General features: G+C 35.8%; 3 protein-coding genes and 1 long non-coding RNA gene across 4 annotated transcripts; 1 reads left to right on the top strand and 3 right to left on the bottom strand.

Moving 5' to 3' along the window:
- Nucleotides 1-326: 326 nt before the first annotated feature.
- LOC134811250 (uncharacterized) lies at nucleotides 327-1,845 on the bottom strand. The gene is made up of 3 exons (XM_063818022.1): nucleotides 1,766-1,845; nucleotides 1,433-1,532; nucleotides 327-1,325 (listed from the first exon to the last, which is right to left on the bottom strand). The coding sequence occupies exons 2-3, from the start codon at nucleotides 1,530-1,532 to the stop codon at nucleotides 409-411; spliced, it is 1,017 nt and encodes a 338-aa protein (XP_063674092.1). The 5' UTR covers nucleotides 1,766-1,845; the 3' UTR covers nucleotides 327-408.
- A 149-nt stretch (nucleotides 1,846-1,994) lies between these two features.
- On the bottom strand, nucleotides 1,995-7,032 carry LOC134811240 (protein SPO16 homolog). The gene is made up of 6 exons (XM_063818009.1): nucleotides 6,938-7,032; nucleotides 3,728-3,863; nucleotides 3,364-3,465; nucleotides 3,057-3,129; nucleotides 2,512-2,626; nucleotides 1,995-2,367 (listed from the first exon to the last, which is right to left on the bottom strand). Exons 1-6 carry the CDS (start codon nucleotides 7,029-7,031, stop codon nucleotides 2,237-2,239), a joined length of 651 nt encoding a protein of 216 aa, XP_063674079.1. The 5' UTR covers nucleotide 7,032; the 3' UTR covers nucleotides 1,995-2,236.
- LOC134811229 (uncharacterized) lies at nucleotides 4,992-6,350 on the bottom strand. Its single transcript, XM_063817999.1, has 3 exons — nucleotides 6,066-6,350; nucleotides 5,465-5,908; nucleotides 4,992-5,330 (listed from the first exon to the last, which is right to left on the bottom strand). The coding sequence occupies exons 1-3, from the start codon at nucleotides 6,271-6,273 to the stop codon at nucleotides 5,086-5,088; spliced, it is 897 nt and encodes a 298-aa protein (XP_063674069.1). The 5' UTR covers nucleotides 6,274-6,350; the 3' UTR covers nucleotides 4,992-5,085.
- A 10,770-nt stretch (nucleotides 7,033-17,802) lies between the features above and the next one.
- LOC134818948 (uncharacterized) lies at nucleotides 17,803-21,988 on the top strand. Its single transcript, XR_010160709.1, has 3 exons — nucleotides 17,803-18,478; nucleotides 21,020-21,121; nucleotides 21,446-21,988. It is a non-coding gene; the product is annotated as an uncharacterized LOC134818948 (long non-coding RNA).
- The last annotated feature ends 1,347 nt before the right edge of the window (nucleotides 21,989-23,335 follow it).

The following is a 23,335-nucleotide window of genomic DNA, read 5'->3' as shown; positions in this document are numbered from 1 at the left end:
GGCAGTTGCGGACAGTGCCTTTGTGGCTTACAAACTCAGGGATCCGCTGACTAGCTGTCTTCGATTTGACATAGGACCAAAATTTTTTTGTTATTAAAGCACTATCATCAGATTCATTTAATGTTTCCCTCATTTTTTGAGCAACCACATTTTTGAAATTTTTCCTAGCAAGGGAGAATGCAATTTCAGCTCTATCACTTTTATGCCTTTCTTTATGTAATCTCACTTTCTTACGCCATGCATCATAACACTCCGAGTCAAACCATGGATCTTGGCCATCAGTCTTGACAGAGCATTTTTTTATATATACTCTATAGTTGCCCTAATGTACGTAAAGGCTTCTCATAAATATCTAAAATCAACAAAGTAAGCAAATACATGAAAAAAGCTGTAAAACATTTTAAAAATTCATAGCCCAAAATATTCGTCCTCTTCCTCGGAGGTAGATTGATCATTATTATGGAGCAGAATATCTTTCAGGTTCTTAATTTCTAGTTTATCTTCTTTATCAGCAAAAGCATCGGCTGAAGTTGAAGGCATGGGGGCAGGTTCAACCGTATTTTTCCTCGACCATGCAGACGTATAGATCTTACTTCGGCATGTTGGACTCAGTTCCATCGGGTCCCTTTTTCTTAGGCGTTTCTTTTTTGCAGCAGGAGTTCCAAAACTCATGGGACTCATCTCAACAATGAACCCTAGTGACGAGGCAGCCTTTAAAGATTTTAAAGGTGTCAACTTTAATACACTCTTTTCACACAGCTGGGGGTTCTTAGCTTTTATCTGATTTCGTGGTCTGGATGCTTTGGGTTTAGTGTATGGTTCAGGCTTGGGTTTTAACTGTTTCGGTTTGACAGATTTATTTGATTTAGGTCTCCGAACTTTCTTTGGGTGAACCACCTTTAATTTTGATTCATTTGTTTTGACAGACTTATTTGAGTCAACTGTCCTCTTATCTAATCTATCTGAAGTAGCATTGCAGGTGCTAATTGCTTTACAGTTGGTAGAGTTAGAGTTAGGCCCTGCTCCAAGTGAAGCAAGTAGTTTTTGTCTACGACGTAAAGATTTTTGTGCGGTTTTATCTGATTGATCAGAGCTTGATGGTTTTGATTTAGCAGATGGTTCTGACTTAGCAGGTGGTTCTGACTTAGCAGGTGGTTCTGACTTAACGACCTTGTTCTCTGATGCGAGTATATACTCTTTGAGTCGTGCTGAAGACCTCCGTGCAGAAATACATGCAGATATACGTGACTGATCGGAGCTGGACGGTTCTGATTCAGTGAGTGGCTCTGACTTAGCCAGCGATTTCGAATTAACGTCGCCGTTCTCTGAAAACAGTATAGTAATGATTTTAAAATTGATAGATGTGAATTTGGAAATTAACTTAACCTGGAAATTGATGAATGGAAAATGTTTCCTCTTTTCCAAAAGATACCTTTGTTATGATCTGATTTTGTGACGGAAGGCTGAGAACAAATTCCAATCCGCTTAAGAAGCCTTTCTCCACGGCTCACATGCTTTCTCGTTTCTCCCATCTGAAGAACATACGATTTGTATCACTAATTCATAAAAGATCAGAAAGATTATTATTCACCAATTAAATTGTTTGAACGGAGATAGCAGTCTATCAGTATACTGAGATAACTCAACGTCTTACGTCGATACGAATCGTTGAAATTGTCCGAATTTAAATGTGAGTCAGTTGCGAATCTTCTATAATATAACAGCCGAAATGAAAAATACAATGTAAGATACTGAGATTAAAAACCTGTCAAGATGATCAGAACGTTATTCTGAGCTACATTGGAAAACGTTTTAATAATTGGATCATCATAATCCTATCTGAAACTTCTTTCACATTAATGATTTTATTTTTTGGATATTCAATAATTTTATTCATTTCATAAGTAATTGTCAGTTTTCGTAAAATATATGCTAATTTGCAAGAGAATTGGAAACTTTTGATTTAAATACGAATAAATTCAATAAACCAGTTTCAACAAAATTTATTGCTATCAATATTAAATACAAATATAAATTATAGCAGTAATATACAATATAGCATACAAAACTCAATAATAAAAAACAAACAATTCGTTTAACAAAAAATGAGGAAATGAATCCCTTGGCCCAAATTTCATTGGAACAGCGAAAGTAAAATTCAGTAGATGTCTGAATGATCAACAATACGACAAATATCTAACAAAATAATAAACAGTTCTTGAATATATTGGGATCATCAAATAGTTACTTTGTCCTCAGAAAAAAAGTCGAGTAAGGTCTGAGAATTGTCAATTCCTTGTAGATCTTGTTTGTTAGCCTTCACCAAATCAGCCACACATTTGAACCTGTTACTCAACTCCACCTTATCTGCAAAGAAAAGCTTATCAGTGCCACCGATACGTCAAATCAAATAAAATTCATCACATACGAATGATGTTTTTACAATCAAACAGGGCTTATATATAATTAATTATTCCCAGCTTGTGTAAATGAAAATAAACACTAAATTACCTGCTTGCTCAAAGGGTAGTGAGTTAAGTACGTCCTGGTAAGTGTTAGACCTCATATCATTAACACTTGTCTCTAGTCTCTGTTCTATTATCTGCCTTGTGTCTGGGTCACGGACCTGGGATCCTTTTTGTACAGAGATCAGTAACAGACTAGACGTACTAACTTTACTTTGAATTTGACAATTTAGTTTCATTCGTTCAGCTGGTTTCAGCAACTATTTAGGGGGGGGGGGGGGGGGGTTGACATGTCTTATTTACACCAGTTGACGTTCCTAAGATTGCTAGCTGTGAACTATCATGATGGAAGTAATCACATACAGTACGTGTCTAGACATTTAACACTATCATCTACATTTACCCATTTTTAGCATGGTCACTGCTACTTTACAAAAGTAACAATCAGGGAGCGGTTTGACAGGTGGATGTGAGTATTGTCGGCTCATTAAAAGAAGAGAAAAGGTCAGTTACCACAACACAATAGCCTAGGAAAAGCCCTGGCGAGTGTGCTGTACAGAACGTGCACGTGTGTACGTGAGTATTAAATACCTTTACAATGTTACACATAGCATCTGCACATTCTCTACCATCCTTTACTGGGAGAATACTCATGTCAGGTAACCTGCCGAGTGGTGTGTTGGATCAATAAAGTTAGGAAACAGCAGAAAAATATATAACTCCAGCAGATACCACTTAATATAAGAATTTATAGATCCACTCGCTTTTAACGATCTTTATTGGTTCTGTTATGCATCAAATATCCTCCAGTCAAGCAATTTTAGAGTTTTTATTTCAGGACAGAATTACAGGATAACTAATAACTAGTTATTACTATTATTAGTAACACTTTACTCACATTTCTTGAAGAAGCGATATAACATTAAGTTCGTTAAGTCCCAGTAACGGACTTACTGTAATCAGATATAAGCTGGTATGAACTTGCTGTGCTTTTCTTAACCTGTTAACATACAAATCATTAGTAAACAGCTATTAGAAGTGTATATAATATTACCAAGACGTGCCATTAAAAGTAATGGTGCCACCTGTACAACCACACTGTGTTACACAACTCAGGAACATACAGCGAGAAACAAAGCTTTCATATCCCCATCAGAGAACTAACAAAGTTGTGCACTTAAGATAAAGCAACTTTAGAATTACTAACCTGGTAACTAGGCCGGGTTTTAAGTTTAAAACTGGTTACTAGGTTGGTTACTAACTTGGTAACTAGGCCGGGTTCTAGAGCAGTTTCTGAGTCAGGTGGCCAGTGCTGCACTGACTTTGTCAGCTGCTGAGCTATAAATACTGGGCCTCCGTGAGGAAATATAACACTTCCTTCTGTGGTACCAGTACCATCTGTAGGGGAGATATAAAACTGTAACAGCTATCACAAATGTAGGGGAGATATCAAACAATAACTTCTATCACAAATGTAGGGGAGATATCAAACTGTAACTTGTATCACAAATGTAGGGGAGATATCAAACTGTAACTTCTATCACAAATGTAGGGGAGATATCAAACTGTAACTTCTATCATAAATGTAGGGGAGATATCAAACTGTAACTTCTACCACAAATGTATAGGGGAGATATCAAACTGTAACTTCTACCACAAATGTAGGGGAGATATCAAACTGTAACTTCTACCACAAATTTAGGGGAGATATCAAACTGTAACTTCTATCACAAATGTAGGGGAGATATCAAACTGTAACAGCTATCACAAATGTAGGGGAGATATAAAACAATAACTTCTATCACAAATGTAGGGGAGATATCAAACTGTAACTTCTATCACAAATGTAGGGGAGATATCAAACTGTAACTTCTATCACAAATGTAGGGGAGATATCAAACTGTAACTTCTATCACAAATGTAGGGGAGATATCAAACTGTAACTTCTATCACAAATGAAGGGGACATATCAAACTGTAACTTCTATCACAAATGTAGGGGAGATATCAAACTGTAACTTCTATCACAAATGTAGGGGAGATATAAAACAATAACTTCTATCACAAATGTAGGGGAGATATCAAACTGTAACTTATATCACAAATGTAGGAGATATATTAAAATTGTGACGACGAGCTAAGCAACATTGATCCAGAGCATGTTTGTGATTTAAACAAAATCTAGGTACTTATTTTACTTCGGTTTATCGAAACAGTTATATACCTAATGGTTACATTGTAACCGGTCAATTACAAGAGCCGAAGGTACAATCATATTTAGGCCATCGACGGTTAATGAAGTGTATACCATACAGCTACTTATTTTACCCTAAATTATTCGAGTGTGACATATTTATTGTAATTAACATTAACAAAGCAAATTTAGCAACAGATAAGAGAGCACTTAAAATCACAACAACAAACAAAAAGTTTGTACAATCCAAATACCTAATACAATTGAAATTTTCCTTGCAGTATCAATAAGTATCATAATTATAATTATAGACTAAAAGTCTAAGTCGAAACATAAAAAAACCTCTCAAAAACATAGATGGAGCATCCAAGTTCAATTATTTATCATGATAACCTTTATAGTCTACACTCTACACAGCCGATCAAAGTTAAACTTCTTCACCCGCCACATCTTCTTCGTCCCCTACTTTGCTTCTACATGAATCACGCTCACTTTCACACTGGCAACCGCTTTCACTTTCTCTTTTATTGTCGATCAGGCTCATCTTCAACACTTCCGTAGTGTTGTTCATGTTAGCAGTAACTTTCTTTATCAATAGTGCACAGAGAAGCAACATTAGACCTGCTAAAACAGCCCCATTCGAAAACGTGATCGTCTGGTTAAAATATAATCCTGAAAATTAGAATTTGTCAAGTCACCATTCGATTTGATAATTCTTGTTTAAATGAATAACCAACAACTAACCAATAACTAATATCAAAATGAAGAGGACTTTTAAAATGTATGCTGTATTAATTTTAATTTACCCTGAGTGCTAGTTTCGATATCCTCTTCTCCAACACTTTTAGAGCAGTTGATAATGCTGGTTTCATCAAAATTTTCACTTCGAGCATTATCTCCGTTGCCAGATTCGACACTGTTGCCAGGGTCGATGCTATTACCAGGGTCAATACTTTTAACAGGACTACGACTGTTACCAGGGCCAACACTGTTACTAGGGTCAACACTGTTGCCAGGGTCAACACTGTTGCCAGGGTAAACACTGTTGCCAGGGTCAATGCTGTTACCAGGGTCAAAATCTTTATCAGAGTCAATACTGTTACCAGGAACAACACTGTTGCCAGGGTCAAAACTGTTACCAGGGTCAATACTGTTGCCAGGGACAATACTGTTGCCAGGAACAACACTGTTGCCAGGGTCAAAACTGTTGCCAGGGTCAATACTGTTGCCAGGGTCAAAACTGTTACCAGGCAGGGACAAAAGGATTTCGCGGCATGTACGAAATCGCGAAATTTCCCATTCTCCGCGACAAATTTTATGTATAGTTTAATGTATAGCCTGTTAAATTTCGCGGTACCGCGAAATTTGGCCAAAATTACCGCGAAATCCTTTTGTCCCTGTTACCAGGGTCAATACTGTTACCAGGGTCAAAAACTTTATCAGAGTCAATGCTGCGCTTACTTATGTGAGAGCTAATATCCGCATCCTTGTCAGACAGCCTAGGTTGAACAATTGTCTTGACCAGCAGTATTTTAAGAGAGGTTTGGTGACTAAAATTCACAGGAGGTTCACTAGAAATGGGAACCATCAAACCGCACAATAACAAAATGAACATTTTCGATCAGTGGTGCGGTGGAATTTACGGTTTTCGTATAAAGCTAAGGATGATAACATACATGATGTATAATTAGATAGGTGTATGGCCTAAAGCCTACTTGTAATTTGAGTAGCTATTTGTATTTTGAGTTGCTACATCTGTTCTTGAGAGTTAATATCCGCATCCTTGTCAGACAGCCTAGGTTGAACAATTTTCTTGACCAGCAGTATTTTAAGAGAGGTTTGGTGACTAAAATGCACAGGAGGTTCACTAGAAATGGGAACCATCAAACCGCACAATAACATAATGAACATTTTCGATCAGTGATGCGGTGGAATTTACAGTTTTCGTATAAAGCTAAAGATGATAACATACATGATGTATAATTAGATAGGTGTATGGCCTAAAATAAAGCCTACTTGTAATTTGAGTAGCTATTTGTATTTTGAGTTGCTACATCTGTTCTTGAGAGTTAAATCAGTAAGGTATACATTGAAATTATTTCCGCTTTTAGCAAATAATTAGAATAACTAATAACTATAAAGCAAATATTTTGCGACTCACGAAGATTCCGCACTTTTGCAATCAGTAAAAAATATTGGGGATAGCGAAAATTTCTATTGAATTAGTCAGGGAAGGTCGTATATATATAATAATAATGATAATAATGGTATCTACTCACATCGGATGCGATGTCCTTTCTGCTGCAATCTGTTAGTTAAATCAGAGTTGGACAAAGAACAGTGAACTATCACCGGAGCTCCAGAATTCTGCATCTCAGCTGAGAGTGTTGAATGTGCAATTTAAAAAATAAAAAAAATTTAAATTTTAAACAAAATCCTTTCTAAACAAGGAGTTGACATTTTAATAATGAAAACAAAGGAAACATGATATGAAGACAATTTTGTTCAATTTTATACATAACAAAATCGATCATACCTAAAAATAATGTATTTTACAATTTTCTAAACCTTTGGATAAATCAAAAATATTAAAATCAATAATACAATAACTAAGTACCCTGAAAAACTGGTCGATTAGTAGTTGTAGGCATCAACCCAAGTCAGTCAAACCTGCTCAAATGTTTAACTTTAATAAAATCATATTTTCTACTACATTAATTATAATAAAGTTACTATCATACACACTGGAATTCAATATTTATAAATGCGTGTATCCTATAGCTATCAAAATAATCAAACTTAAAAATACACCACTCTATGATGATGACACTATTTTCTGGCAAAAACCCGAACACATTCGACTCCATCTATCCAGGTGGTCAAGACCATCTGTCCTGCGTCATCAATCTTTCTAACTGATTTCATGCCCATGTCACCGAGCAAGCCGTCCGCTGTGATGGAACCATCCTCACTAACAGTAACTTTACAAACATATGTTTTGGAGAACACTTGATCTGAAAATTCACTGCCATCCAAGGGAATCAACTTTTCCGTTGTTTTAACTGTTACTGTAATGATTTTCATATTGTCTCCCTCAAATGATATGGATTGGGATGGTTTAACATGTCCAGCAGCTTTCCTAATTAGAAAAGGTGCCCCAATTTTGTATAACATTTCTTCGACATTTGTTTGGCTGACAGTGTTCCAGTCACCAGCTAATTTCAGATGTTCTCCCATGTCAATCACCTGTCAGAGTGTTGAGAAGTTATTAATTATTCAGTAGAAACTAGAATACACTGAACGTGATAAAACATGACAATTATCAATTCAGACATTTAATCACTGCAGCTTTTGAACACATTAAATTCCAGATATGACACTTACAACAACTGCATCAATTTATCAATAATATTACCCATGAATTTATTTGTACACTAATTTGTGACTAAATATGTGACACAATTAAAAACACAATGATCATGGAAATATTTATCAAATAGTCCTTACTTTACAGCAACAATCAAATAAAAATTTCAAATTTCAATTTTTACTAACAATAAAAGATAACAAACCCTAAAAGAAAGGTGAAAAAATGCAAGATAGATAATAAAATAAAATCAAAAATTAACACAATATAACAGCAATAACAAAAATCTGATTTTATTTTAGGGAGGTTTAAATCAACATATTGGATATTGTACTCAGAGGCGTAACAAAGGGCCCAGCTGACCCCGCTGTGCGGGGTGTGGGACAATTTTGAAAAACTTAACTGAGGTACTAGCAAAACTGCATGTTTTGCTCTAGAACAGGGACAAAAGGATTTCGCGGCATGTACGAAATCGCGAAATTTCCCATTCTCCGCGACAAATTGTGTGTAGTTTAATGTATAGCCTGTTAAATTTCGCGGTACCGCGAAATTTGGCCAAAATAATCGCGAAATCCTTTTGTCCCTGCTCTAGAAACACACTTTTTTAGAGATTTTACTGGCTTATCCTCTAAAATCACCTAATTTGTTCAATTTTAGAGAGGGGTGCCAAAAGGGGAGGGGGCGCTAACAAGGGGGCGGATTTTCGGCGGGGGCGCCAACAGGCAACGTTACGCCACCGATTGTACTCAGTGTCGAAACGACCGTCCCTGCCTCCCCTCGCCTCCCCTGCTATAGGAGTGTGGAAAATCGTCGTTTGAATGTGTGACAATTTTGAAATACTTTACTGAATTGAAGTACTAGCAAAATGCGCATTTTCTCTAAAACACACTTTTTTAGAGATTTCTCCACTTCTCCAGTGCATTCTCTAAAATCAGGAATTAGAAAAATGTAGGGGGGGGGGACTGGAAATTTAGCTAGGGGGCAGCCCAAAGATACGTTTCGCCACTGATTGTACTTTTGAAATTCTGGGATAAACTCTACTAAATCTGTTGCCTAAAATCTTATAAATCATCAGTGTGAAATAAATTTTTGCATCAATAATGTTGAAAATGGATTTATTAAAGGTTTTTGATGGTGTGATGACAGTAACAAATAACAGCTGATAGCTAGATGGTATCTAAAGTTGTTTTCTCCCAAAAATCCGGACACATTCTACATCTTCCACATTTGTAGTCAATACCATTTGACCTTCATCATTAATTTCCCTAAGTACAGTCAAATCAATACCACCAAGTTTGCCCTGGACTCGAATTGAGCCAGTATCATTTATTGTAGCAGTGGCGACAAATAGTTTTTGAAACATTTCATCGGAAAACTCAGTTCCATCTATGAGAACAGTGCTTTCCTTTGTTGATATTCCGGTTTCAGTGGTAATAAACATCTTGCCTCCTTCAAAGGATATCCTTTGAGAAGGACTAACTCTAGGTCCAATTTTACGGATGATGAAAGGTGCACCCAATTTCTGTAACAGTAGCTCTAAGTTGTTGTGACTGATACTTTGCCATTCACCAGCAAGCTTTAAGTGTTCTGCGCTGTCTGACATCTAAAAGATGGAATTAAGTTTAAAATTTGTATGAATGTACAGTAAATCACTGTACTGCCTTCTGATTGCAATTTATAAACCTACAAAATTACTTAGTTGATTAATAAGGTTCATTTAGTTGAAGTTTAACATCAACGCCGAAATCATGCAGACTGAAAGTGGTGAAAACAATAAATATGGTGTATGCATGTGTACTGTTACAAGATAGTAGATACTAAATCTTTTGGCAGGGACCCTCCATATTTGACCCTCAATCACGGATTCCCTGATCAGTGATCATTCGACTGATGTTCGTGATGATGATGGCAACTGATAAGACTCCACCAAAAACGAATGACGTATATACCACATTTAAACCGTGATCATGTATTTCATTGAGCAATATACTACGCTACAATCAATTCTATTCGTAACTCTAATTATATCCGAGAGACCACATTTGAATCTTAATCAATAGTTTGATCCAGCAATTTACTACGCTAAAATTAATGGCAAATTATGCTAGTGGTAACTAATTGCATCCAAGATACCATACGTCCATACATACCAAGATACAATACATACCATTCAATTTCATAACATTTCATGATTGATATGCGGTCATTATGATCGGTTACATATGATCTGGTAAACTATCAATAGATTGAAGCGGTCATATTGCATATAGTGTACAATTGTTCACGAACACCTGTTCGCAAACAACTGTTCGCGAACAGGGGTCAGGCTATCTGGATACTGCCTTAGGGTTGTGGTTAGGGTTATGGATAACTTTGGGGTTATGGTTAGGGTTAGGATTAGGGTTTGTGTAAAACCGTTTTGTTCGGCTGCAAAACCAGAGCCTAGTTTTGTAGTGATGTAGATCCGGAACCCTTTCGTCACATCAAGTTCCTTGTCGCCCACTTTAACCTACATGTACACCAACAGGGATTGTCTATAATTTTGATGTTATATCAATTTATCAAAGAATCCTCAAATCTCGCCAGGCTACACTGCGTCGGTGGGAGAACTATTTAGGTTCATGACATCTAACGCCCGCCCAATCATGGCAGCCCCATGACAATAGGTTGATGTCCGACCCGTTGTCCTTGGCCTATCTCGAGTCGTTGGGTCTAGGCGGAAACGCCGAAAGGGATGATGTTACCTTCTTGACTTAACGTAATGGTAATTTTCTCAAAATCCTTGAATAAATGGGTAACCCCTAGTAATGTCTTTTCTAGCACTTTTAGATGTTGCAATGGTAGAGGTTGTCTCACTTGCAACAGTTTTAATCCTGTTAATACATTTAGGAGCAGTACTTTTAATAATGATTTTATCTTTGGACATACAAATTTTATATTTAATTGTAAAACTAATAATGTTATTTATGTTATTACCTGTTCTACCTGTAAAAAACAATATGTTGGAGAAACAACTCAACCACTTCATAAAAGAGTCAATGGCCACAGAAATTGTGTCAAAGCCAAATCATCCACATTTTTATATGAACATTTTAATATTCCTGGTCACGTCTTCTCAGATGCTTCCATACAGATTGTAGATTATGTTGATTCTGACATGTCCACCGATGTCAAAAATGATTTACTTCTCCTGGAGGATTACTGGATAGAGAAGCTTGGGACAGCATTCCCTCTTGGTCTTAATGACAAGAAGAAAGGAACGGGCAACATCTCCCAAGATCGGGTTATGAATTATTTTAGTGGACAGATTGCTCGATACAAACGTGGCAGAGGGAATGGAAAGAGGAAAGTTCAGCCTAAGAAGTCTCTGGATACCATAGAGTCTGATATTAACAGGCTGAAAGATAACATCTCTTCAGAACATTCCATATACAAAACATTAAAATGTTATAGCTTATCAGATTTAGACACTCTCTACTCTTTGAGTCAAAATAATTCAGGATTGATTTACAACGTATGTTCCTCTTTCTGTTCAACATTTTCCCCCAAATACCATCAGAACAAATCTGAATCCAGTAATAGAGAATTTATAATTGTTCCATTTAATTGCAAATTCATTGATAATCTTAACCTAAAATCTATTTTCTCTGACACTTCAGTCATTGATTTGCTTCCCATTTTGATTCAGTCTTTTACACCATTACAGATTTATTATGAGTATAATGATCCTATAAGTCTTTCTATTTGTAACTATGCTTCATTCTTAAAGAAACTTTCTATTTCTGATATTAAATCTATTTTAGGCAGTCCATGCGATTGTCACTCCTCCCCTTTCAATTATCCTCCTCATGGACATGTAGTTACTGGTAATTTAGATATTGTTGATAATGTTGAACTTAGGGAAGTACTTTCCTACGGTTGTAAATACAGAATTCCCACATTTAAATCTCCAGATGAGATATATATGTCAGTTACCGAAGCTGTCGATAAATTTATAAAATCAAAAAGTAGAAAGTACTGTCAAAAAGAAGTAAAGTTCAGCGATTGGAAGGAAAAAGTGTTATCAATAGTTTCCAATCGTATTGAATATTACAAGAAAAACTTTCCTGAAACATTTGAAATAAAAGAAAACACACTGGAAAAAGATGATGTTAAAAGAAGTCTTAAATTGCTGAAAAGTAAATACATTATTTGTAGTATCGACAAAGCTTCTGGTAATTTTTCATTTATTTGTAAAAAGTTTTATGTAAAAACTCTTGTCAATGAAATGGGTTTTGATCCTAATACTCTAGAATGTATAGGTAATGATACATATAAACCCTGTAGCGAAGACGAGACTCATTATGTCAATAAAATATCTGAGAGTCTAAAGGAGAGATTTAATGTACAAGTTGAAGATAAAAACTTGCGACTAGCACGCATCTTCTGGAACCCTAAGCTTCATAAGAACCCTTACAAGGCGAGGTTCATTGCAGGTGCCCGTTTTTGCGTTACGAAACAACTTAACGTCCAAGTTAACTGTTGTCTGAAACTTTTGAGGAAATACTTCAAGAAATACTGCGAGGCAATCTACAACAACAGCGGTATAAACATGTTTTGGAGCATAGATTCCTCAAGTGAATTCCTTGAAGCTATCAAAAATAGCGATGTTTATAATATACAAGTATATGATTTTACTACTCTTTATACCAGATTAGACTTGATTGAAGTAGAGAATATGATTAATGAAGTTGTTGATTTAATATTTTCAGACCGTAATAGATATATTTGTATTTCTAAAAGAGACAGTAATACATGTTTCTTTTCCAATAAAACCTATGATTCTCATGCCTGCTTTAGTCAAGATGACCTAAAAGAGGCTGTTAAATTTATTATTTATAACCACAGTTACCTGGAGCTCTACAAGATAATGAAATTCCGTGCTCCAATATCCTTACATGAGGGTTACACATGTTCATCAAGGAAACCCTGCCTTCTAATCTGTCAGGCAGACCCACCTGACAATCACAACACTAGATCAACCAGAATTTTTAACATTTTAACCCCAAAGTTCAGAATGACTGATTTTACTACTAGTGTAATGTGCTTGCGAGGAAAGCTAAAACGTGCGCTACTAGCTAATCAACATAACCACGCCCTGCTTGATTGGACCGTAAAAGACTTTGACTGCACAAATATTATTTTCCAAACATTATAACTGGCTGGTCACACACATCTAAATTAAATTACCCTAGGCTACTGTTTTCCAAGTCTTGTCCTGTGAGTAAAGTATGTGTGAGAAAGTTTTAATAAAATGAATGTATATTTTTGAATTTTTAAATTTTAATTTGAGAATGAAGTATAAAGAAATTTTTAATTAGCATTGTATAGTTTAAAATATTTATAGCTTATTATAACCATTGATAAATTTAAGCCATAATCTTTCGCCTGCTCTCCAATATCCACCTTGAAGGTGCATTTTTAATCCTTGAACTACACAATATAAAATCAAACATGTTTTAGTGTAGACTTTTTGTCACAACAAGACTGCAACCTAGATAGTAAAAACTTTAAACAGAACCCCTAATGTCTACTAACAATTTTTCTTATAGTCCTAATTTGAGCCTTGTCTCTAAAAACTTAACTGAACTAGCGTTTTGGTGTGTGCAAAAGCTCCCAGGCACGCGCATTCCTTGCCCCGTTAGTAACCTGTCCTTCCAAAACCAAACAAGCAGTCAAGGACAAAAAGTCATACACCAAATGGGCATTATATTTTATGAATTGTTTTACATCTTTTATTCTGTAAAATGTGCTAAAATTAAATTTCTTGTTTCATTGAATTTCTTGTTTCATTGATAACACTTATGTCGTCTTCGGTGGGATTGTATTCATACAAACCAAGGGTATTCCTATGGGTGGAAATTCAAGTTCCCCTATAGCTGATCTCACTGTTGGCAAAAAGGAATTTAATTATATGAAACGTTTACTTCAGGAAAAGAAAATGGGATTAGCAAAGATATTATCCAATAATAAACGATATGTTGACGATTTATCTATTATTAACTACCTTTACTTTCATAAATTGATTAAAGATATTTATCCTAATTCATTGGAGATGGAGCGAGCTGGTTCCAATAATAAAATCATTAACTACCTTGATTTAAATATTAATATTTCCACAGAAGGACTAGAAATATCAGTGTATAACAAAACTGATGATTTTAATTTTCATGTTGTATCCCTTACATTTCCTCACAGTAACATCCCAACCGAGGTTGGCTACAACGTTTTTTCAAGTCAAGTTCTTAGATATGGTAATGTTTGCACTAGATTGGATATCTTTACCTCCCATCTTCACAAAATATTCAAAATTCTAATTGATAGAGGATATAGCCGTGATAGACTGATTAAAGGCATTAAACGTTGTCTGAGGAAATACGATAACGTTTTCAGGAAGTTCGGTATTCTAGATGACCGTAACATTATTAAAGAACTCCCCTGATATCTTTTGATTTATTAAAACACGGGTACTAACTCTGCTAAACTGAACAAATTCTGAAACTTAGGTGAATAAGTGTACAACGTGCTAAACCGAAGTTCAGACTGACCAGTGAAAATGGGCGAGCGTACCAAGTGTCATTTTAATTAGAAGTTTTAGTCAGTGATTTATTATTGAAGCTTGTAATTACAATATCTAATGCTCCTATGAATACTTTAATTAATTGTTTGTCCCGTTATTCTTTTTCCTTCCTCTTTTCCTTGTCATCCCCTTTAGTTTTAAGATTCTTGCTATAAATGGCTACAGCTAACACTATTAATTCTAAGTACCAAACAACAAGTGGGAGGTGGATCGTTGGTACCATTAAATCGATTTAACACCGCAATTCCAGTCGCAAGCCTGGGACCACTACTAGCATAGTCACAACATCTACAAAGCTGCCATATAGCCTGACTGACAATTTTCTCGACTGACTGACAATGTTTCTTCTTTTTCCCCATTTAGAATACAAAGATTAGTACATTTTAGCTTATGATTAATATTATATTTTTACCTATAGTTTACCTAGATTCTTAATTCTTTTCTGACAAATAAAATGATTCTGACAATTTTCTCGACTGACTGACAATGTTTCTTCTTTTCCAGATTTAGAATACAAAGATTAGTACATTTTAGCTTATGATTAATATTATATTTTTACCTATAGTTTACCTAAATTAAAGATCCAAAGAAATACAAAATATATCAATTCCTTTTTTTTACGATCAAAACGTATTAATGAACAATTAAGTATTATTCGAAATCAGCATAAAAAATACATTGGTATAGCTTACTTTTACAATCCCACAGCTTACTCATAAAACAGAAACGTATGAGCATGTACACAGTACGGTCGAAATGTAATCGCACCCTTAGTTGGAGCACCCTTAGTTAAGCGTAACTTCTTGCACATTCTCCGCAAGCAGTTAGGGAATCAAGCAATAAACGAGCAAGCTAGATAAAATTAAATTGACCTTTTACATGCTTATTCTAATTTCTGTCATGTTATTGATATTATGGACAATGTTTAATGTTTATTGATGCTTTTCAAACAAAGTTACAGTGAATTTTCATGTTGTGCAGCGCATTTTAATATTTGGACATGATCCTGGGTTTGGACAGGATATGCCCCTTTTAAATATTTCCATCACATTACATCATATAATTCTAAATAATTATATAAATTGTTGATTCACGATGTCAATCCTTCGCAGCTCGGTGAGGCACAGTGGTGCATCTTGCCGATCTACCGAAGGTTGCGAGAAGAATTATTTGATGCGCGGCGCGACCCAGTAGTGCATCGCGCTACAATATAAATTGTAAATCATAAATATAATAAATTTTTAGTGTTGTAATTATTTTAAAAACAAAAATTTAACTGTAACCAAAATGCAATTAGATCGAACGCAAAAATTAAATCGGACGCGTTCGATCTAGGAATTAGATCGAACGTTCACATAGCCATGTGTCTACGCGTACTGCGTGACGCGCTTGTTTCACAAGTAGAATATACACATATAATGGATCAGCACTCATAAGATATATGGTACGTGTGCGCGCGCGCAGTGCTGACAATAGCGTCGTATTTAACCCCTGGTGCATGCTACTTTGCTCTAACCAGAGCCCTCTCGCTTGCTGTAGCGCGAAACAAGCGCGTCACGCAGTACGCGTATACACATGGCATGGCTATGTGAACACGCTACTGCAAGCGAAAGGGCTTCGGTTAAAGCAACAACGTACCAGGACGCGCGCCGATTTGGACTCGTCGACGGTCCTGTATTGACATACGTTGCATGCCACTTTTCGCGCGCGAAAGTTAGACAAAACAACTTTGACTGTCGGACTACAGTAGGGTGGATGGTTTTTTTATCGTTTTTATGGAATTGGTACCGTTGTAAAGCTTACATTATGACAGTTCAGATGGCGAAAGTTTTATCGAAAATGGACCTGACATTGTTTTGGAAATAACAATCATATCAAATGAGTTTACAATAATATCCATGACCAATTTAACCATATAAAGAAATACGGTCGGTGATCCAGTATTTAGCCTATGTGCAACTGTGCAAGTTCAGTATTCTAATTGCCCCTTCGATCAACTAAGGTGCGTCTTACTTGCAGTCATGTGACCGAGATCACGTGATAGCACCTTTTCATAATAATAGCCCTCAGGATCGCATTGGTTACGTTCACCGTAATGTGTATTGAGGTATGTGCTGTACTTGGCGGGCTATGTTTCAATATATAATATCAGAGATTAGTATATACATTCTACTCTGACTCATTCAATAAATATTCCTGCTATATTGGAACACACAGGGGAATACCAAAATATTAAAACATAACCCTGAGCAAAATTAATTGTAGTTGTACAGTGTACACCTAATATGATCAATAAAACTAACTTATAGTTATTCTTATCGGACTTTATTTTTACGGACATAAGTTAATAATTGCAAATGCTACAAGCTAAGCTCGATCGATCTAGCGTTCATTTTAATGCCCGCTCAAAGTTATGCCCGTTGACATTATGTCCGGTGGCGGTACGGATAAAATAACGTCCGATGAGCTATGTTTAAAAAATAACCTTTAGAACTAAAAGCAAGTGTGAAGTGTGAATTGACCGTTGCGAATTGCGATAAGTTCAACATGGCACGCTTCTTATCTTATAATTATTACTTTTAACATTACTGTTAGTAATATAGTATGTAACAAACCTACAGTTAAAAGTTACATAGTATCACTATTACTCCGATGTACGCGGAGTTTAAGAGAAAGGAAAAAGCCACGGTGAATTGGGATTTTGATTGTTTACATTATGTATGTTTTCAGTTATGCACTATTCGGGGAAGGGAAATGGACTGTTAACGTAACCGTAACCGTTACGGTTACGGTTACGGTTACGGTTACGGTTACGGTTACGGTTACGGTTACGGTTACGGTTACGGTTACGGTTACGGTTACGGTTACGGTTACGGTTACGGTTACGGTTACGGTTACGGTTACTGTTACCGTGCCCCGATTTACCGCTAACCCGATTTACCTTGCGTCCATTTCCCTTCCCCGAATAGTGCATAACTGAAAACATACATAATGTAAACAATCAAAATCCCAATTCACCGTGGCTTTTTCCTTTCTCTTAAACTCCGCGTACATCGGAGTAATAGTGATACTATGTAACTTTTAACTTTAGGTTTGTTACATACTATATTACTAACAGTAATGTTAAAAGTAATAATTATAAGATAAGAAGCCACCCCGACGCGCACAGATGGGACCTCCTTTGGACGTTTTTATTGCTTATTCTGATAGGAAACGTTTAATAGCCGAATTAAAATGAAAATTTTTTATTTGAGTTATTAATAATGGTACAGTCCGCTTGCAATTTGTCTATTTCACATGTACAATACAAAATTTGTGTCTTCACGTATTATAATTTTGACATAGTAGTAGTTTAAAAAAATATCTTTCTAAAAAGATGCAAAAAAAAGTCAACATTTTCGAGATTAAAATGGTCATAACTTGAGCAATGTTTATAGTAGAAAAATAAAAATGTTACCTGCCGATACCACTGAAAATTACCAATGCGCTGGTTTTAAAAACCGCGCGCACTTTCACGTGCGCGCGTGTGAAAATATAAATTGAAAATGTTTGCGGAGGATGTCAATCCAAGCCAGCAGCGTCAGTTCTTTGTACAGTCAAAGTTGACGCGAAACACTTTTTTGATCTTTCCGTACGTTTAAAATAATTATTATTTAGCTAAAATCTCCATTACTTCTATGTTCCATTTAATCTATTACTTTCTCTTTGTCATTTTAACTTGATTCATTTATCATATTTCGAAAACTCTTGCTTATGATGAAAATGTAGCCGATAAAACCGTGCAACTTTCCGGAATTTGACGTCGCAGACACAGGTCACAGACTTCGAACAATGGTATGTACCTTGATCTAGATAAGCTTTACTTCATAACACTAACTCCTGCCTTCATTTTGATAAACTGTACCGGCCAAATCATATTAGTAAGTATTCTTTTAAAATATCTCTTCAGTCAGTGAGTTAACTCACAGAACTGACTCCTGGCACTCATTTCAGCATCTTAAACGGCCAGACAATGTGTTTTACACTTATCCAACTATTTACACCTTTTTAAAACCCCTTTAAAGCCAGTAATATAACCCACAAAACTGACTCCTGGCACTCATTTTAGGATCTTAAACGGCCAAATAACGTGTTTTACACTTATCCAACTATTTACACCTTTTTAAACCACTTTAAAGTCAGCAATATAATCCACAAAACTGACTCCTGGCACTCATTTCAGGATCTTAAACGGCCAAATAACGTGTTTTACACTATCCAACTATTTACACCTTTTTAAACCACTTTAAAGTCAGCAATATAATCCACAAAACTGACTCCTGGCACTCATTTCAGGATCTGAAACGGCCAGACAATGTGTTTTACACTTATCCAACTATTTACACCTTTTTAAAACCCCCTTAAAGTCAGCAATATAATCCATAAAACTGACTCCTGGCACTCATTTCAGGATCTGAAACGGCCAGACAATGTGTTTTACACTTATCCAACTATTTACACCTTTTTAAAACCCCTTTAAAGCCAGTAATATAATCCACAAAACTGACTCCTGGCACTCATTTCAGGATCTTAAACGGCCAGACAATGTGTTTTACACTTATCCAACTATTTACACCTTTTTAAAACCCCTTTAAAGCCAGTAATATCACCCACAAAACTGACTCCTGGCACTCATTTCAGGATCTGAAACGGCCAGACAATGTGTTTTACACTTATCCAACTATTTACACCTTTTTAAAACCCCTTTAAAGCCAGTAATATAATCCACAAAACTGACTCCTGGCACTCATTTCAGGATCTTAAACGGCCAGACAATGTGTTTTACACTTATCCAACTATTTACACCTTTTTAAAACCCCTTTAAAGCCAGTAATATCACCCACAAAACTGACTCCTGGCACTCATTTCAGGATCTTAAACGGCCAGACAATGTGTTTTACACTTATCCAACTATTTACACCTTTTTAAAACCCCTTTAAAGCCAGTAATATAACCCACAAAACTGACTCCTGGCACTCATTTCAGGATCTGAAACGGCCAGACAATGTGTTTTACACTTATCCAACTATTTACACCTTTTTAAACCCCCTTAAAGTCAGCAATATAATCCACAAAACTGACTCCTGGCACTCATTTCAGGATCTTAAACGGCCAAATAACGTGTTTTACACTTATCCAACTATTTACACCTTTTTAAACCACTTTAAAGTCAGCAATATAATCCACAAAACTGACTCCTGGCACTCATTTCAGGATCTTAAACGGCCAAATAACGTGTTTTACACTTATCCAACTATTTACACCTTTTTAAACCACTTTAAAGTCAGCAATATAATCCACAAAACTGACTCCTGGCACTCATTTCAGGATCTGAAACGGCCAGACAATGTGTTTTACACTTATCCAACTATTTACACCTTTTTAAAACCCCCTTAAAGTCAGCAATATAATCCACAAAACTGACTCCTGGCACTCATTTCAGGATCTTAAACGGCCAAATAACGTGTTTTACACTTATCCAACTATTTACACCTTTTAAACCACTTTAAAGCCAGTAATATAACCCACAAAACTGACTCCTGGCACTCATTTCAGGATCTGAAACGGCCAGACAATGTGTTTTACACTTATCCAACTAATTTACACCTTTTTAAAACCCCCTTAAAGTCAGCAATATAATCCACAAAACTGACTCCTGGCACTCATTTCAGGATCTGAAACGGCCAGACAATGTGTTTTACACTTATCCAACTATTTACACCTTTTTAAAACCCCTTTAAAGCCAGTAATATAATCCACAAAACTGACTCCTGGCACTCATTTTAGGATCTTAAACGGCCAGACAATGTGTTTTACACTTATCCAACTATTTACACCTTTTTAAAACCCCTTTAAAGCCAGTAATATAACCCACAAAACTGACTCCTGGCACTCATTTCAGGATCTTAAACGGCCAAATAACGTGTTTTACACTATCCAACTATTTACACCTTTTTAAACCACTTTAAAGTCAGCAATATAATCCACAAAACTGACTCCTGGCACTCATTTCAGGATCTGAAACGGCCAGACAATGTGTTTTACACTTATCCAACTATTTACACCTTTTTAAAACCCCCTTAAAGTCAGCAATATAATCCACAAAACTGACTCCTGGCACTCATTTCAATATCTAAAACGGCCAAATAATGTGTTTTATAAATACCCTACTAAATAATACCCAGCACACCTACCCCGGCCCATATTGTACTCGTGGATTCGTCCAGACGAATTACTTTTAAGCATTAACAATTAATGTCTCACGATTAAAGAATAACCAATAGTCTTATTGTGGAATTTATGCATTTCTTATAATGATACTTTCAACTTTTTCAGTTTAGAATTCTACAAAATAAGAAATCTTTCTGAAGCAGTCCTAGGTGGATGAAAAGAATTATGAAGCTTCTAGTATCGAAAATTGCCCTCATCTACCGCTACGTAAGTTCCGAATTTCATAAACTTCTGGAATAATCATTTTCAGAGTCACAACAAAGAAAAAAACAAAATTATTAAGTTCAACTAAATTTCACAGTTGCCTTAAGATTTGAAATCGACGCTGTAAGATGGGACCTCCCATTGACCACTAAACCCTTAGGAAAAGTATATAAGTGACGCGCAAATTAAAAGCGCGGGAATTTTCTAGTGTGCCCTCGACGAGTTAAGACGGGACCGCGGGGGTCCCGTCTTAAGAATAAGAATCTATCATGTATTTCATATGTGTACATTATTTATTTCTTAGCTTCATTTCAGATTTATTTTCAGAAGTGGAAACCATTGGAAACCGTAATCAGACCCGATACTGCAACATGTAAAATGAATCTCCTGTTTGCTCTGGATTCAAATGAAAGTGATAATTTTGAATAAAGGGTTTACTACTCACTGACCTTTGTTTCGTGTGATAGAATTAAAGTCAGTCTAAAAACTGACTGTGAATACTATTAACGTTATTTGTAATGAACTTGAAGCCTAAATATTGTTTCAAGAGGGTATTATTGACGTATTCTATTGCGCTACTAAAACTAGAAATTATCGTCGCAACATCTCTTTCGTTCTAGCTTCACTCATTTTTTAAATTAGGTTAATGTGTACATAAAAATTATATTGTATTGTAGATAAAATATTCGGCTATCGGAGTATAAGGTCAAAAAGCAAACAAAACTTTTAACAAAATATGATATTCGCAATTGAACTACTAATCTTTGACGCGTATTTTTTTAAAAAGTTGGTTATGTGCGGAGTCTTTTAATCATATTAACTTTAAAATTCTACCAATTTTTATGAATCTTTTACAGTAATGTTTGCCAATTAATTTGCAATCACATTGTATCATAATTAATAACTCAAATAAAAAGTTGTTATCTTCATTCGGCTACAAAACGTTTCCTATCAAAATAAGCAATAAAACGTCCAAAGGAGGTCCCATCTGCGCGTGCCGGGGTGGAAGCGTGCCATGTTGAACTTATCGCAATTCGCAACGGTCAATTCACACTTCACACTTGCTTTTAGTTCTAAAGGTTATTTTTTAAACATAGCTCATCGGACGTTGTTTTATCCGTATCGCCACCGGACATAATGTCAACGGGCATAACTTTGAGCGGGCATTAAAATGAACGCTAGATCGATCTTGGAGGACTTCGCCGCTTCGACGCGCCGCGCGAACTAACATTCTTGCATCGTCGATCGTTGCTCTGCTTCGCAGAGCAACGATCTCGATGGGTCGACATCGTCAACCAAGATCGATCGAGCTTAGCTTGTAGCATTTGCAATTATTAACTTATGTCCGTAAAAATAAAGTCCGATAAGAATAACTATAAGTTAGTTTTATTGATCATATTAGGTGTACACTGTACAACTACAATTAATTTTGCTCAGGGTTATGTTTTAATATTTTGGTATTCCCCTGTGTGTTCCAACATAGCAGGAATATTTATTGAATGAGTCAGAGTAGAATGTATATACTAATCTCTGATATTATATATTGAAACATAGCCCGCCAAGTACAGCACATACCTCAATACACATTACGGTGAACGTAACCAACGCGATCCTGAGGGCTATTATTATGAAAAGGTGCTATCAAGTGATCTCGGTCACATGACTGCAAGTAAGACGCACCTTAGTTGATCGAAGGGGCAATTAGAATACTGAACTTGCACAGTTGCACATAGGCTCAATACTGGATCACCGACCGTATTTCTTTATATGGTTAAATTGGTCATGGATATTATTGTAAACTCATTTGATATGATTGTTATTTCCAAAACAATGTCAGGTCCATTTTCGATCAAATTTTCGCCATCTGAACTGTCATAATGTAAGCTTTACAACGGTACCAATTCCATAAAAACGATTAAAAAAACCATCCACCCTAGGACTACAGTTTTGAAATCTCCAATATCAAGCAACGATCCTTAACGAGCTTGTCATTTATTCGTTTGTGTGTTTTCAACTTGTCTCATGCTGTTCAATTATTTGTTTATATAATTTTATAATCCATATCTATGGAAATTTAATTGACCTCATACTCAATTGTTAGTTATTAGAATTGTAGGCTTAACGGAGAAATAAAACAGTAACGTGGCAACTCTTACTTCGTATTATAGATCTATATTGTAGATTATGCTAGTTGAGTATTTAGCTAATTAGTGATTC

Source organism: Bolinopsis microptera, chromosome 1 (assembly GCF_026151205.1).
Source record: "Bolinopsis microptera isolate Bmic1 chromosome 1, MBARI_Bmic_1.0, whole genome shotgun sequence".
NCBI lineage: Eukaryota > Metazoa > Ctenophora > Tentaculata > Lobata > Bolinopsidae > Bolinopsis > Bolinopsis microptera.
This window is presented reverse-complemented; position numbering and strand designations above follow the sequence as displayed.

Excerpts from the sequence above, each read along its gene's own strand:
- LOC134811229 (XM_063817999.1), bottom strand. The coding sequence starts at position 6,273 with ATGTTCATTTTGTTATTGTGCGGTTTGATGGTTCCCATTTCTAGTGAA. Across the intron at positions 5,909-6,065 it reads CCCTGGTAACAGTATTGACC|CTGGTAACAGTTTTGACCCT; the intron begins CTGGTAACAGGG and ends TTTTGTCCCTGC. Across the intron at positions 5,331-5,464 it reads TATCGAAACTAGCACTCAGG|GATTATATTTTAACCAGACG; the intron begins GTAAATTAAAAT and ends TCTAATTTTCAG.
- LOC134811240 (XM_063818009.1), bottom strand. The coding sequence starts at position 7,031 with ATGCAGAATTCTGGAGCTCCGGTGATAGTTCACTGTTCTTTGTCCAAC. Across the intron at positions 3,466-3,727 it reads GAACCCGGCCTAGTTACCAA|GTTAAGAAAAGCACAGCAAG; the intron begins GTTAGTAACCAA and ends GTATGTTAACAG. Across the intron at positions 3,130-3,363 it reads ATATCGCTTCTTCAAGAAAT|GTTACCTGACATGAGTATTC; the intron begins GTGAGTAAAGTG and ends ACCACTCGGCAG.
- LOC134811250 (XM_063818022.1), bottom strand. The coding sequence starts at position 1,532 with ATGGGAGAAACGAGAAAGCATGTGAGCCGTGGAGAAAGGCTTCTTAAG. Across the intron at positions 1,326-1,432 it reads AAAATCAGATCATAACAAAG|AGAACGGCGACGTTAATTCG; the intron begins GTATCTTTTGGA and ends TACTGTTTTCAG.